This window comes from Vanacampus margaritifer, chromosome 20, assembly GCF_051991255.1.
Source record: "Vanacampus margaritifer isolate UIUO_Vmar chromosome 20, RoL_Vmar_1.0, whole genome shotgun sequence".
Lineage (NCBI taxonomy): Eukaryota > Metazoa > Chordata > Actinopteri > Syngnathiformes > Syngnathidae > Vanacampus > Vanacampus margaritifer.
Window position 1 is genome coordinate 15,759,182 of NC_135451.1, and position 16,216 is coordinate 15,775,397.

At 41.2% G+C, this 16,216-nt stretch overlaps 1 protein-coding gene across 7 annotated transcripts in view; it reads right to left on the reverse strand.

Moving 5' to 3' along the window:
• Positions 1 to 439: 439 nt before the first annotated feature.
• The window catches only part of pou6f2 (POU class 6 homeobox 2), a 75,885-nt gene continuing 60,108 nt past the window's right edge, over positions 440 to 16,216 (reverse strand). For 4 of the 7 annotated variants that reach the window (XM_077554985.1, XM_077554987.1, XM_077554982.1 and 1 more), the window contains 5 exons: positions 11,035 to 11,175; positions 7,047 to 7,256; positions 5,145 to 5,322; positions 4,903 to 5,071; positions 440 to 3,062 (listed from right to left, as the gene is read on the reverse strand). In XM_077554985.1, the coding sequence (XP_077411111.1) occupies positions 2,531 to 3,062; positions 4,903 to 5,071; positions 5,145 to 5,322; positions 7,047 to 7,256; positions 11,035 to 11,175 (1,230 nt within the window). In that variant the 3' untranslated portion in view covers positions 440 to 2,530. The remainder of the gene's footprint in view (positions 3,063 to 4,902; positions 5,072 to 5,144; positions 5,323 to 7,046; positions 7,257 to 11,034; positions 11,176 to 16,216) is intronic. The other 3 variants (XM_077554984.1, XM_077554983.1, XM_077554989.1) reach the window with 3 other exon arrangements.

Genomic DNA, 16,216 nt, shown 5'->3' on the forward strand with positions numbered 1-16,216 from the left:
GCTGACCAATCACAGCTCACCTGTTTTCTGAAGCTGAGCTGTGATTGGTCGTTGACAGCAAGTAGACAAAATGGCCGGCTGGATTTTGCCACATAATTCATATTCCACAAATGTAATATGAATCAGAATGTCATGTTTAGACTAGTGAGGTCACATATGACGTTTTATTGTCAAGAAAAATTTAAGGTTGATTTCAAAGCCACTTCATTAAAACAATTCCAATGCTAATAAAGTAATTATTATATTTCAATTTGTTGGATAAACAAAAAAATGCAAACAAAATAAAGAATAAATAAAAAGACGGGCACATTGATGTCAAACAATTGTTTATTCCTAACGTTATGGTACGAATCAGAGTCGACACTCTTGAAGCTTTTCTTTGTTTTTCTTCTTAGAAAGGAAGCACCCCCCCCCCCCCCCCCAAAAAAAAAGTGCTGCTTATTAAATGACCAAAGCAGATATTGCTCCATCGTGGATTAAATACACGTCGTCAGCATAATTATATATATTAAAAAAAAAACCTGTGCAGAATGTTGGCTTTGGTTTTGAAGTTGGTGGACTGCTAGCAAGAAATCAAAATCATTTTTGTTGTCAAGCAGGACGGTCGTACGTCGCGTGCCAACGTCAGCAAAACGCAATCAATGTGAGGTAAAGGTAGCGCCGCCGCCGCCGCCGCCGCCGTCTGTACACGTCCTCCCTTCTCAAGTGTTTTTTTTTGTTTTAAGGGTCAAGATTGTCAACGTGGTGAAAAGGTTTCTGTATAATGTGCATAACAAGTCGACAGCTTTGGTCCGGCCCGCTCACACCATAAGATCAAAACACAACAAAAACACTCCTTCCTGTGTGTGTGTGTGTGTGCGTGTGTGTGTTTCCGCCGCCGTTTTCCTTCATTTTTTTTGGTTCATGTCATAAAAACCAGACAATTTTGAATGGCGATGATCGCGATACAAACAACAAGCCTCCAGGTGTGCACTACCTGGACAAAAGTATTGGGACAGGCACAGGAAGTGAAACGTGGCAACTTCCACAAAATGTTTGCGGCGCCGTTGACATTTGTTCGTCCACACCGACCTCATCCAACGTAAAAAGTCCAAACAAACTGATCGGATTGATGGGGAGGCGTGTCCCAATACTTTTGCTACAATGACAGAATTGGTGAGATTATTTGCAGGGGACTTTTTTGGATCATTGTGATGCTGATGGATTCGTGTTCGTTCTGTACACCAAAAAGATGGAAGGAGAAAAAGTGTCGCTTTTGGCTTGCGTGCGTCTGCAGGTATAAATTGTAAAAATGTACATTAGAAAAGTTTTTTTTTTTTTTTTTTTTAGATGCCACGATACTTTGGTAAATAGTGTTTTCATTTGGTTTGTTCTCCCCCCCATCCCCCCCCTCACAATTGGTTTGACCTACCAACATTTGTCTACAGTGGTACCTTGATTTACGAGTAAATTAACAGGGCTTGGCCCCACCCACTTCCAAAATAAATAAATAAATAAATAAAATAAAACATTCTTGAATAGGTCAATCCTACGAAAGTGTATTACATTCACTTGGAAAAAAAAACAACCTCTTTTTGTGTATTTTTTTCATTTTCAGTTCTGAATATTTTTGTTTTGTTTTGCGGAATTTTTTTTTCTATCATAAAAAGATATTCCGAAAAACAGGAAAATATTTTACAGAAAAATAGGAGGAAAAATTACTCAGAAGAAATGTAAAAATATTCAGAAAAAAGGGGGAATAATATTAAAAAAAACAGACAAAAATATTAAGAAAAACAAATATAAAAAAAAACTGAAAAAAAATATTCCGAAAAACAGAGCACCAGCTTCAGTTTTTTTGGGGCTTTTTTTTTTTTACCCCTGAATTCCAAGTGACTTGTTGCAGGCGAACTAATGGCGGACATTTTCCAGCACACGCTTCTGTAGAAACTTAACTGTTAGCTTACTAAAATCATGCCAATCGATTGCGGTACACGCCTTACCTTAACTGAGCCAGTAAGTCATATAGTTGAAGGTACGGTACGTTGGAGGTATGTGGGAAAGTGTTCGCAGAAAGTCACTTGGACTTCAGAGGTAAAAACCCCCCCAAAAAAACCCAACTTTTTTTGGGGGATTTTTTTTAAAATCCTGTCTTTATGAACATTCCCCCCCGTTTTTTGGATTTTTTTTTAATGAGAAAAAAAAAACATTCAGAAAAACAGAAAATATTAAAAATCTAAAATACCCCCTCAAAAAAAATTGTCAGGAAGTTTTTTTTTTTTCTTCAAGTGAATGCAATATGCTTTCATAGAATCCAGTTTACAGATGATGAGTAAAATGAGTCTAAACCAAAATGTCTGACATTTTGGGGTTGGCCGCTCTGAAAAGTCAACAAGTGACATGAAGAATAAAAGAAATAAAGCGTGTCAAGGTCGCAAGTCAAGGCACCTCTGTGCATCTTTCGCACCTTTCTTGTTTTTTTTTGGTAGAGTGAAAATCACGACAGGACGACGGCAAGTTTCTCAAGAGTGCGGGAGCAGCGTCCGTCTTTTCATTTGGGGACGTCGAGGAGCGGGTCCCCAAGGTCCAGCAGGGGCGGGGGCGGCGGCAGGGGAGCGGCGCCCCCGCCCCCGCCCTCGGGCGGCTTGAGGCGCTTGATGGTGTTCTTGAGCGCCTGCCGCTTGTTGCAGAACCAGACGCGCACCACCTCGCGGTCGTAGTTGAGCTTCTCGGCGATCTCGGTCATTTCCTGGCCCGACGGGTGCGTGTTCTTCTCAAAGTGGGTGTTGAGGATCTCCAGCGCCTGCGGGGTGAACGAGGTGCGGCGCTTGCGCTTTTTGGAGGGCTCGCTGCCGATAAAGTCGCTCAGGTTCTGCATGCCCGAGCGGTGGCGGGCCTCAGCCTCCGCCATCCAGCGCTCCAGAACCGGCTTAATCTTCTGGGCGCTTTTAGGGGTGATGTCCAACTTCTCAAACCTGGCAGGATATAAAAGGCCAGGGTTCAGTTTGCCTGTCAGACTGCTAGCTATCGTGTTCTCTTGGGCTTCCTGCGGTAGGAAAAAGTGGCTTCTCAGGATGGTGTGTCTGGGGAGAGTCGAGAAAAAAAACAAGCTTACTCAAAAGCCGCCCCACCAAAAAAAAAAAAAAAAAAAAAAAACTCCCAAAAAACTCCACTGGCCCAGGAAGTGTCACAGCACGTCAATTTCAAGCAAAACTTCCTCCCCCAAAGCCGCCGGTGCCGATCAATGACGTTGCACTACTCATCAAAATATGGCCCGTTGTCATTTAATGAGATTTCCTTTGGAATCGTCTTTCAAATGACATGAAATGAAATACATGACGGTCACCCGATTTTGTGCCTTATTTCCCATTAAAGGCCAGAAACGATCAGATCAAGTCATTATCCTTAAAGTGACGGTTGACAATCCTAAATATACGACGGCGTGTTAGGGCCACGTATAAATATATATATTTTTTAGAAGCGGGGGGTTGGTAATATTCCAGGAATAAAACAAATACATTTGCGAGTTTATAAAATGGCAAATTTGCGAGAAAAAAACAAATAAATTTGCCACTTTCCAAAGTAGCAAATTTCCGAGAAAAAAAACGTGTAAATTCTTGTTTCCAGAATTATTATTGACATATTCATACATTTTGGTATTTTTTTGTACTCGTAGCTAAATTGAATCCGCTGCTCTCCGTCATTCACTTGCATTTACCTAAAGAATGCTAGCTTCTGATTGGCTAGTGTCAGTCAGCTGATCGGGGGCCAGGAAGTGTTGTAGCATATTACTAAGTAAAGTTTAAATGAAGAAGAAATCCGTCTCCATCCTGCCTTTTCATTTTATAAACAGTGTTCCGTTAACCACCAACGAGTCCTTACGTTAGCTCCTGGTGGACAAAATCCTGCACCTCGTCCAGACTATCGCTAAGAATATTTCTCGCAAATCTGCCACTTAACTCATTCACTGCCATTGACAGCTATAGACGTAAAAAATTCATTTGAACTATTTTTATGAGTTAAACATTTTTTTCCATTTTTGTTAACGAGAGTATGAAAGCCTAGAATTTTTAGAATATATATTTTTTGTACAATTAGAACAGATATAAAATTTGTGATTAATCGTGAGTTAACTAGTGAAGTCATGCGATTAATTACGATTACAAATGTGCCCCTGATGCCCCTAATTTTTAATAATTTTTTTCAAAAAAAAAAAAAAAAAAAAAAAAGCATTTATTTATTTATTTATTTTTAATAGTGTTTTTTTTTTAAGAAAAGATTATTAAAAAATTAGGGGCGTCGGGCAATTACAATTTTTAAACGTAATTAATCGCATGACTTCACTAGTTAACTCACGATTAATCACAAATTGTATATCTGTTCTAATACAAAACAATTCTATGTTTTCATACTTTTGTTAACAAAAGTGGGACAAAATGTTAAACTAATAGAAATAGTTCAAATGAATTTTTGACGTCTATCGCCGTCATTGGCAGTGAATGAGTTAATAAACTCGCAAATTTGCCACTTTAGAACGTTTGAAAAAACTGACATCTGACATTACTTGGCTAATATCGAAATAAATAATTTGATTGATTAGCGAGGGGCGGGGCATCCGTCAGTCCGTCCTCCTCCCCTGCTCACCAAAAGAGAGTTAACGACCTCAAACATCAGCTTGACGCGCACACAAATACACACACGTGTGTTTATTTTCCAAGCTAATGGCTTTTAATGTTATGAATATTTTAATAATGCCGGCTTATTAATATTGCATGCTGGGACTGTTTGACATGAGGAGGAGTGATGGCGTGTGTGCGTGCGTGCGCGGAGTTTCACATTTTATCCGACGTCTGACGTTGACGCGCTGAAATTTTTAAGAGTTCCGGTTGGGCGGGCGAGGTCAGGCGAGGAGCTGCTGCTCACCTGCAGATGGCCGACTGGCTGTAGGCGGGACCCTCGGCGGCGCTGAGGGCCTGGCCCACCTGCGTCTGCGTCAGGCCCAGCGACAGGCGGCGAATCTTGAAGGCTTTGGCAAACTCGCGGATCTCCTCCAGGTTGACGCCGTCCACCTCGCTCGGGGCCGTCCTGGGGTCTGACGAGCGCACGAATGCTTCCATTTCCTGATCTGATCTGAACTCATGTTATGGTGCGGCGCGCGTACTTACTGCTGACCAGCTGCCCCACGCTGAGCGCCGAGGAGGATGATGATGATGTGGAGGATGACGAAGAGGGCTGGTGCAGCGGGCTGTGCCGGTGGGCCATGTGGAGCAGGCCGGGCTGCGAGGACGAAGACGAGGAGGAGGAGGAGGATGAAGAGGAGGAGGCCGGGCCGCTTGCACCCTGCTGGGCCCAATGGCGAGAAAAAAAAAAGGGAAATTCATGTTAATTGTTTCAAGTGGGGGTGTCGGGTGATTACATTTTTTAATTGTAATTAATCGCATGATTTTAATAGTTAACTCACGATTAATCACATTTTTTTTTAATCTGTTCTAAAGATTCATACTCTTGTTAACATAAAATTGGAAAAAAAATGTTAAACTAATAGAAATATGGCTGCATCTTTTAGTCATTGAAACGTAAAGTAATTTCATAATAATTCATAAAATTGAGTTAAAATTAAAAAGTTGTATTGCACTGTAAAAAACGAGTGTGATTTGTGTTGAGGTCATTTTTTCTGTCACTAGATGGCATCATTGCATTTGTAAGGTGTTGGTGACCGCTTGATATTAAGAGCGAGCTAATCTTTAACAGGAAGTGAGTTGTGAAACTGTGCACATTTTTAAAATTGTAAAATAAAACTTGACCCCAGTCTCCACAAATATATGCATTATTATTGCATTGATATTAAATTTATTACCGCTCAATTTTGACATGGACGCGTCTGCTGGGTTGCGACTGAAATTCCCCCACTGCAGACTTTCCAACCGTCTTTGGGGGAGAGCGAGAACATCTGTTGACAAGTTTAGAAATGCAGCTCCCGGAATCAAACGTAATTCCTGATCGGCGGCGGCACAAAAACAATAACAATGTACTTTTCTGCCCGATGTGCTTTTACAACATGAAGACGGGAACGTTGTCACGCCGCCGTCTCCTCTCCTCTTTTGCTATTAATTATTTTCTGTCTGCCGTGCGTTTGTTTGCGGGGAGGGGGGGGGGACGCGCTAGTCAACAGCCGAGCTAGCGCACGCCGTCAGGAGCGCTGACAGGCCAGGAGAATTATCTACGAGCTCCACTGGAAATATTCCTCCCGACGGCGCCGTCCTGACAAGCGTAAATGATTCCCCGCGTGCACGCCGAAGCTTTCAAGCGGAGAGTCGGCCGACGCTAAACATTATTTACAAACGCAATCGCTCGTGACAAGTGGCGGGCGGCCGCAATTAAACGTCCAACTTTTACTTGTGCGATTCTACAAAGGTGATCCAGTTAATATCGTTGACGTTGCAAAGAGCGCGCGACTCGTATGTTTTCACCCGTGTTTAGACCCTCAAAAACAGCATTATTTTCCCTCTGCAAACGGCGCATCGCCACGGCGACAGCATGTGACAAAATGAAAAGCTTTCAATAACGTTGCCAGTAAGACGTTCAATAACATAACATCATATTTTTTAACAATAATATGTTAAATGTGACCTCGCTAGTCTAAACATGGCATTCTGATTAATATTTCATTTGTGGAATATGAGTTATAAAGCAAAATCCAGCCATTTGTACCCATCTCAGGGGGCGGCTATTTTGCCACTTGCTTTCGATTTAAGATGACATCACAGTTGCTCAGGCAACGACCAATTACAGCTCACCTGTTTTCTGAAGCTGCGCTGTGATTGGTTGTTACCTGAGAAACATTGATGTCATCTTCAGTCGACAACAAGTGGCAAAATGGCCGCCCCCTGAGATGGATAAAAAACGGCTGGATTTTGAAGATGACATCACAGTTGCTCAGGGCTCAGGCAACGACCAATCACAGCGCACTTATTTTCCGAAGCTGCACAGTGATTGGTTGTTACCCGAGACCTGAGCACACGAAAGGAGCCAGCGTTAGCGCGTTAGCATTTGTAGCGCTCGCCCACCTGCTGACCGGGCTTGATGGGCGACAGCGTGATTCCCTGCGTGTTGATGACGGGCAAGATCTGATTGCCGATCACCGTTGCGATGATCTGCCCTTGCGCGTTGGTCAGCAGCTGCGGCGTGACGGGCGGCACCTGCAGCGACGCGTTGCCGCCCCCCGATTGGCTGGACAGCCCCGCCGAGTTTGCCATCAGCGGGATTGTTCCGATTATCTGCAAAAAAAAGAAAAGAAAAGAAAAATAGATAATATAGACAAATAAAATAAATAAAACAAATATAAAAATAAAATAAAAATATATAATTTTAAAATTAAAATAAATCATAAAAAAATAAAATAAACAAACAATAAACAATAAAATATATATATTTAAGAAAATAAAATAAAAATAATAATAATAAACAAAACAAAAAAATATTTTAAATTAAAATAAATAATTAAAATAGAACAATAAACAAAACAAATAAACAATAACATAAAAATATATAATTTTAAATTTAATGGCTGCTAAGTCGTCAAGAATGTTGCTGCAAAGGTCAACACTGAATACCTGTTTGGATGTTTGTGTGTGTGTGTGTGTGCGTGTGAGAGTTGGTGCACACCAGTGCCTGCGTTAGCCATCTTGCGGCGTGAGCGAGTGCATGCGTGACGATGAGTGTCTGAAGTGTCTTTGTGTGTCTCTGCTGAGAGGAGACAAGACAAAAGTGGGGGATTGCAAGACCCGGTGCTTGTAATTCAACTCAGCAGGTGATCTAACCCCCTCCAAAATCACCTTCTTCCCGTGTACTTGTCATCAGGAAGGGCAAACGCGAGTTTTACCTCACAGAAAGTAACAAGAGTTCAAAATTCTCTGGTGATTCATTTTTTTATTATTATTATTATTTTTAAATATGTCGTCATTCACTTTTTGCTAATTATTATTATTATTATTTTTTTTTAATTTGCAGGTGCCTCAATTTAGGAGTTGAATTTGTTCTGTTATCACACTCAAAACACTCATAACTCAAATCATCTTTCCTCAACGAAAGGAATGAAACTACCATTTATCCCTTCCAACTTCCCAGAAAAAAAGCAAAGAATTAGCACACACAAATGCACACTTCTTCATCTACGACACCACAAGTTGCTGGGAAAAAAAATCAGAGAGGATAAAGATCTGCCTATATGCGTTGTTACAGTATTTGTGTTGATATAGCCATGATCTAAAAGGTTGTAAAATCGAGACTATTGTTGCTAATGTTAGCATCTCAATGGCATTTTCCATTCACATTAGCATTATGCAAGTTGGTTAATCTCAATTCAACACTGCTTGCCTGCATAAGTCAAAGCAAAAAAAATTGTCACAATAACAAAAACTTGTAAGTCGGGTCACTCGTATCTCAAGGCGCCCACTTTGTAAAATATTTGCGGTGCGGCGTTTATTTCTGCTTGACTGGATGCTTTTTATTTCTTTACAAGCGAAACACATTTTCATACACTCGTGTTCATGAGCACTAAATGACTCGTAGCTTCACATGCCGCCTGCGATGTGCCCCCCCACCCCCCTCCTCGCCAACATCGCTTTGACATAATCGCGAGCGAGGCGGGCCGGCAATCTGTAATTCATCCCCGCCATGCCTCATTTGGCGACGTTGCTTCGCATTAGGGCGCAGATAATTTATCTCTCCCCGGCTCGTGTTCTTTTGCTGCCACTTAGCATATTTTATTGAACCCCCCCACCCCCACCCCCGCCCCCCGAGCGAGCCACCCGCTTCGCATGCCGGCGCGGCGCGGTGGGGGGGGAACTTGTTCCACTCAATTATTCATGGTGGTCGCGGCGCTAAGTGCTTGTTCCGTCGCCGTAATAAAAAGAGCGGGCGGGTGACAGCTTGCTTTGGAAGATGCTTATGATGACACGCCGGAGGCCTCGCAGGCTCGCATTTAACAATTTAACAAACGTCACCTAATACAGACGTCATGATGATGCTGATGTTTCTTCTTGATTACCTCCGCCAAGGACGCTACTGGTTCAGGGTGATCATACTTGTGGAATTTTCATTAAGAGTTTTATCAACACAAAATAAAAATAAAAACATTAACTCATTCACTGCCATTGACGTCAAAAATTCATTTGAACTATTTCTATTAGTTTAACATTTTTTCCCACTTTTGTTAACAAGAGTATGAAAATCTAGAATTTTTTAAAATTATATTAGAACAGATGTAAAAATAATATTTTCTTTAAAAAAAAAAAAAAAAAATATATATATATATATATATATATATATAAAAAAAGATTATTAAAAATTAGGGGCATCAGGCTATTAAAATTTGTAATTGTAATTAATCGCATGACTTCACTAGTTAAAATTTTATCTGTTCTAAATGTACAAAAAAAAATCTAGGTTTTCATACTCTTCTTAACAAAAATGTTAAACTAATAGAAAGAGTTCAAATGAATTTTTTCTATTTTTCTATAGCTGTCAATGGCAGTGAATGAGTTAATAATAATATTAATCTACATAAATATTTTCATATTATCTGTATAAATAAATACAAAAATAATAATAATACAAATAATACATTTCATAATAAATGTATAAAAGGTTCCATGAAAACCATGCTCTACTAATGCCTTGGCGGAGGTCTTGCTTGTGTTTGTTTACTCCGTTTGCTTTCAAGTCTCCATGTTGTCCCGCTTTTTTGGGGCCCCGCCCCTCCGTCTGAATAATGCTGAGGAATAATGAGCGTCATGCCATGGAGCAAAGGCTGCAGCCCGGGGCTTTGACCGTCTCGCTGACCCGATTATGTCAGGCACCGTCAGCCCGCCCAAGACGCTAGCAAAGCGCACAGTGTGGCGCGTTGCGGCACGTCGGCGTGGCGTGGGCCGGCGCCGCGGGCGCCTTTGTGAAGCCACTTGAGTCCATGCTGTCTCATTAGCCGCGTTCAGCATCAAGACGACGGGCGGCCGCGGACGAGTCCGACCGCTCCGCCACCATGGCAGGACGTAGAGTTAAACGCCACATCGCCCGCCGCATAATCGCTCCCACCAAACACGTTTGGTGGCTTGTTTGGCAGCAACGACACCACTTGTACTATTTTCAAACATAAAACAATGACGGATATTTTTCTATGCATTCTAATTTGCAGTCCATATCAGCTTCCGTTGCGAGTACTAATACCTGGTATCGGCCTGAGTGATGTCTCAGTAATAAACTAATAATAAGTCTCAGTAATAATAATACATAATAATACCTAATACAATAATAAAAACGTAATAAAATTAATAAAAATAATAACTAGGTAAGAAAATGTCTCAGTAATAATAATAATAATAATAAGTCATTTTCAGAACATATTAATGGCATTTCCATTCATTGCCAAGATGATTTGCGGTATGAGTGACATCTCAGTAATAAAATAATACGTTTCAGTAATAATAATGCATAATTAATACGTAATAAAATAAATAAATAGGTAATAAAATAATAAGTCTCAGAAATAATAATACATCATAAATATGTAATGCAGTAATAAATAGATAATAAAATAAATGAAAATAAATAAAATAAAATAAATAAAAATCATAAATAGGTAATACAATGTCTCAGTAATAATAATAATTATAATAATATTAATAATAAGTAATGTTCGGCTGAAACATATTAATGGCAGTTGCATTCATTGCCAAAGGGAAAAATGATTTGCGGTATGAGTGATGTCTCCGAAAAGCCTGATTTTCATTTCCGTTGGTCAACACTTGCAATCGTCTTTTACCAGCGTTCACCACAAAGTCGATGGCACGTTGAGGACCGTCCGCGTGTGCCAACTCACACATTTGCCTTCAATACGCGTTGCGCGCTGTCCGCAATCAGATGATTCATTAGACGGGGCTCGGCGATGACAAGCGTCATCATTCAAGCGTCCGGCTACTCATGGAGCAATTCTGCAGCCGGCCAGCTCAGCGCTTTTTGAAAGTCGGAGGAGGAGGAGGCGCAAGTGCTGGCGCTCACCTGTCCCTGCGCGTTGGTCACCAGCTGCCCGCCGCCTCCCTGCAGGTTGGAAAGGGCGTTGCCAAACACCTGCGAGCCGGCCGCCATGGCTGCCGCCGCCGCCGCTGCCGCCGCCTGGCTGGCCAGAGGGTTCAGCGGCTGCTGGAACCACAACAATCACAAGATCGTCTTACTGGCAAGTGAAAAATAGCATGAAATGATACAATTATCATTCAAGGGCGGAACAAAAGAACTTTTTTTTTTTAATAATAACACAACAATCAATTTATTAAAAATTGAATATTATTAAGGTACTATGTTTGTCCCGTATTACGGAGCCGTATTGCATTCACTTAATTTTTATTTTTTTTTTAATCCTGTTTTACTGACTAATTTTGGGGGGGGAGCTTTGTTTTTTGTGTGTATTTTTCTTCATTTTATGTTTTTCCTCCTGTTTTTCTGTATATTTTTTTAATTAGCGAAAAAATGTTCAGTAAAACAGAACAAAAATATTCAGAAAAACAGAAAATAAAATACACAAAAAAACAAAGCTAAACATAGCGCAGCTAAGACACATCTGCCCTCTAGTGGTGATTGATGATATTACAACTTAAAAATCCACTTGATCCCTGCATATTCACACATTTTCAGATCCGCCCCCCCCATATTTTTTAATTTTAGATTTTTGTCCGGGATTCCCCCCCACCATTGTCCCAATTTTAAGCGGAAAACGTATAGTGAATATTTATCAGCGTTTCTTGAAGATTTTTTTGGGCTGGTCTGTAAAAAAACAAAAACAAAAAAGCAGTTGCCCCCGTGTGGTGCTCTGTTCAGATTGCCGTAACAAACCACACACAATATAAACAAAACTATTCAACGTCTGATTTCTTATCTTCATGCGTAAGCGAAAAATAATCCGTGCCAATCGTCGGTACACATGAGTAGCCCCGGGGCCTGTTCTAAAAATAGCGCACCAATGACGAAACATTGTGATTTACATGGAATATTGTGAAAAAAGTCATTGTTTGAAAATGTAAAGTGTTGCATAGTTTCCCACATAATTATTGCGTAATGCATGAACATGATCAGAGTCTTCACAAAGATAATAATAATAATAATAATGAAGTACATTGACTGGTACCAAAGAATGAACTTTCTGTTTCAAAAGTTCGGCGACCTCTCGAGTGCCATTTGTCATCTTGGTGGGGACGAGGTAAAATCGGTAAAAAAGCATCCCGCGTCTTCGTATCAAACGGCGGAGCACGTGAGCTCATTGGGTTACTTCAGGCTCACCGCCGTATATTATTATTACACTTTCTCAAATCTAATGACGAAGGAGGGGGGAAAAAAAAAATCAATACTTTTTCATTGACAGTAAAGGTTAAGTACATTAAGAATGACACGGCATTTGTCTTATGAAATCATATTTCATGTCGGCACCCCCCCCTCAAATTGGCCCTGATTGATATTGCCTGGAAAGTCATCCACTTCTTTTTCTTCCTTTATTGTCCTTTTATGTCTTCTTTCCGCCGGGCGACATTTTTACAAAGCGGATTATCAGCTTGCGGGAACTCAAAAAAAAAAAAAAAGTAATATTTTGCACATTATAAAGGGTGTTTTTGTTATCTTCCACCGTTCTTGTGTGTTGGTCCACTGTGATCATACTCATATCATGCACTCTAAAAACAGTCGGGTCAAAAATAACTCAACTATGGGGTCAAAAATGGACCGATCCTCTACTTGGGTCGATTTGACCCAACTTTGAGTCCAGAAATGGGTCTTTCAGCGTAAAACAACTCATAAGTATTGGCCAGATCTTTTACTTGGGTCAGAAAATTGGGTCATTTTGTATAAAACAACCCAGGAAGTCGGGCCGAATTGACCCATAAAGTGGATCGGTCCTTTTTTTAATTTATCCATAATTGGGTTATTTTTGACCCAAATGTTTTTAGAGTCTATTAAACTTGTACCATATAGGTCACACTCTAAAAAACAACTGGGTCAAAAATAACCCAATTATGGATAAAAAATGGACCGATCCACTTTTATTGAGTTATTTTACACTAAAAGACCCATTTCTTGACTCAAAGTTGGGTCAAACTGACCCAAGTAGAGGATCGGTCCATTTTTTTTACCCATAGTTGGGTTGTTTTTGATCCAACTGTTTTTAGAGTGTATGTTCAGCAGAAAAACAAAAGTTTTAAAAGTTGACTGTTTTTAGAGTGTGAATTGACTTACACGGTACAAGTTTAATACACTCTAAAAACAGTTGGGTCACTTTATGGGTCAATTTGACTCATCCAAGTAGAGGATCAGACCATTTTTGACCCATTGTTAGGTTATTTCTTAACCAACTGTTTTTAGAGTGTACGCTCAGCAGAAAACCAAAAGTTTTAAAAGTTAAGAAATGACAAAGAATGAAGGATAAATATTTTTTCCCCGAGCGTTAACAGTCAATTAAACAGCTTTATTGGAAACATCTTCAATAACAGTCCTTTCCGTTGTGTTAAATGGGCCTGAAAAGAAACGTCAGGCTTTATTCTACCGCGCGCGCACGCGTGTGTGCGCTTCCAGATCTAAACAGGTGATTTTCCGCCACGGCGACTCCTCGGCGGGAGGGAGCAAATGACAGGCCCGGCCGAGCGTTTGTGCTGATTGCATGTGTTGGAGGAGATAAACAACGATTGTTCCAGCGTGTCGACACGGCCCTTGTTGTGTTTGCTTCTTTACGCTAGCTTGACACTTCTGCAGTCAAAGCCTCCATTTTCTTCGCACCTCTCAGCGGCAAAGACGCCCAGCAGTAATCTGAGAGGCCACGCCACGCTAAATGCATGTTTGGCTGCAATTGGACCAAAGTGCGGCGTCCTGCGACTTTGTTTCAGCTGGAGGCTCGCCTGGTGCGTGTAATCGCCCAAAAGTAGCCCCGCCGTAAAACGTGGCCAGACTTGGAGACCCCCCCAGCTGGAAATCGAAAATGGTTTGACACAAAGAAAGCGCACTTTATTATTGTTGTCGTTTTGCTCTTTTCACGTGGCTCAGTTTGCTTTTTCTTTCTTCCCGCGCAGAATGGAGAACGGAGCTAAAAAGAGGTGAAGGTACCACCATACATTTAGCTTTTTCGCTAAGTTAGCCACGCTAACACAAATTCAACCAACATTAAGGGGGTAATGCAGTAATTTCGTAGTAATTCATAAACCTATTTGAAGTTAAAATTAAAAAGATGTACTGTACGGTAAAAACATGAAACAGATTTGTGTTGAAGTCATTTTCTGCCACTAGATGGCAGTAGCATTTCCTGTTGGACATTGGTGACAGCACAATACATTTTTCTTTTCATATAAATTTTGAAGGTGAAGCAATTTGTGGATGTTTTTTAAAATCGTAAAATTACAACTTGACCCACAAATATTATTGCATCTGCTCAATTGTGTTGGTGGATCCTTTTCACAAAGTTGTATGCTTTTATTTTGTTAAGTTTGGCCTGAGCTTGGGAAAAAAAGTCATAAATTGGGGCAGTCATAAGTAGTAAGTATGAGTTTGACTTTTTGAAATAAGCTACAGAAAAAAGTACTCAAGAAAACCTGATTGTGATGTACTTGCAAGTGTGACCGCAGCTTTTCTTGTCAGTGCGAAGAGCGTCCCCAGCGTCCACGACAATAATAACGGCCATATTGTCACAATAGGACAAAGTTGTCCCTCCCAACATGAAAGCTGGTGGTCCCTCCTCCACCCTTGATGTGATCAAGAGTGACACGAGAGCGCACGGCGTGTACGTGTCGCCGCCGCGGCCGCCGCCGTGCCTCGGCTGACTCTTCCCTCGCGCCCTTCTGTGCTTAAACATCAAAATGCCATTAGGCCCTCGCAAACACCTCCGCGCTGGGCCATCTGTTGCCCACCGCTGGGCCTCTGCTGCGCACCTTGTGAAAAATAAAGCCTGCCAACACCCGCCCCTCTGGACGCAAGACCAATATTGAACTGGGGCAAAAAAATAAATAAAAATAAGACAATACAGTAAACCTCACTCAATCCACAATATTTACATAATCTGTAGGCGTGTTTTCATGCTATTTACTGTTTTGAAGCTCTTTAAAAAAATAATAATAATAATGTGAGAGTTAGAGCAACATATGACAAAAAATGCCACAATTAGAGTTCAGACTTGTATCCCAGATCGCCATGTTTACCATTAAGTCCAAAAAATGAAAAATCCAATTTAATCATAATGGTAAATGGCGTGAACGTAGCACTTTAGCTACACAATATATTGCCCAAAGCAACTTACAGAAAGTTTTCCTTTTTAATTCAAAATGACTTACATGGACCTCCAGGATTCCTCGCTACATGCTAGCCAATAGCAAAACCCAAGTTGTTTTTGCTTTTGGTCAACTTTTACATTCATCAGTGTTCTGTCGTAGCAGTTAGCTAGCGCTAAACTAACCTGGGAGAGTTCATCTCTCTTGTCCAGCGTCTAAGTTCATAAACTTGAAAAAGTGAAGTACCGACAAATGTGTTTATACACAGCCAAGATGGGCTTCCTTAACAATCGGCTAAACATTTCTGATCGCAGAAGCTAGCTAGCGCTAAGCTAACCTGGGAGCGTTCATCTCTCTTGTCCAGCGTCCAAGTTCATAAACTTGAAACAGTGAAGTATCGACAAAGGTTTTGATACACAGCCTAGATGGGCTAGCTTAACAATCGGCTAAACATTTCCAATCGCAGAAGCTAGCTAGGGCTAAACTAACCATACAAGCAAAATACTTCCAGAAGTGTGTGAGTGGGAACAGTTGATTCTCTCTATGTGTTCTGTCATTGGTTGACGAGCAGTCATCCCACCAGCTGGGATCGACTCCAGCCAGACCCTAACGAGGACAAGCATACATAGCAAACGTTTGGCGGGAGTGATGTCATCAGCGCCGCTTGAGTGACGGCTAGTTAAGGTGCGATCAAATAAAAGGCATTAAGGCGCGGCCAAATGGCGGCGTGTAACGAGGCGCGATGCAAATGAAGGCGGACGAGAGTCGTGAAATGGTTGAAGACGACCATAAAGCGCTGATGGAGTGCCCCGGGCCGGCCGTCAATCTCGCCGCTCGTTACCTTCCGGCGGAATTAAGCGCGCCTTTAATCATGCCATTAAAATCCTCCCCGGCCCGTTTTGTGATAATTGCGAGTCTTTTTGGACGTGTTTTCTCGGCTTTTACGTGAC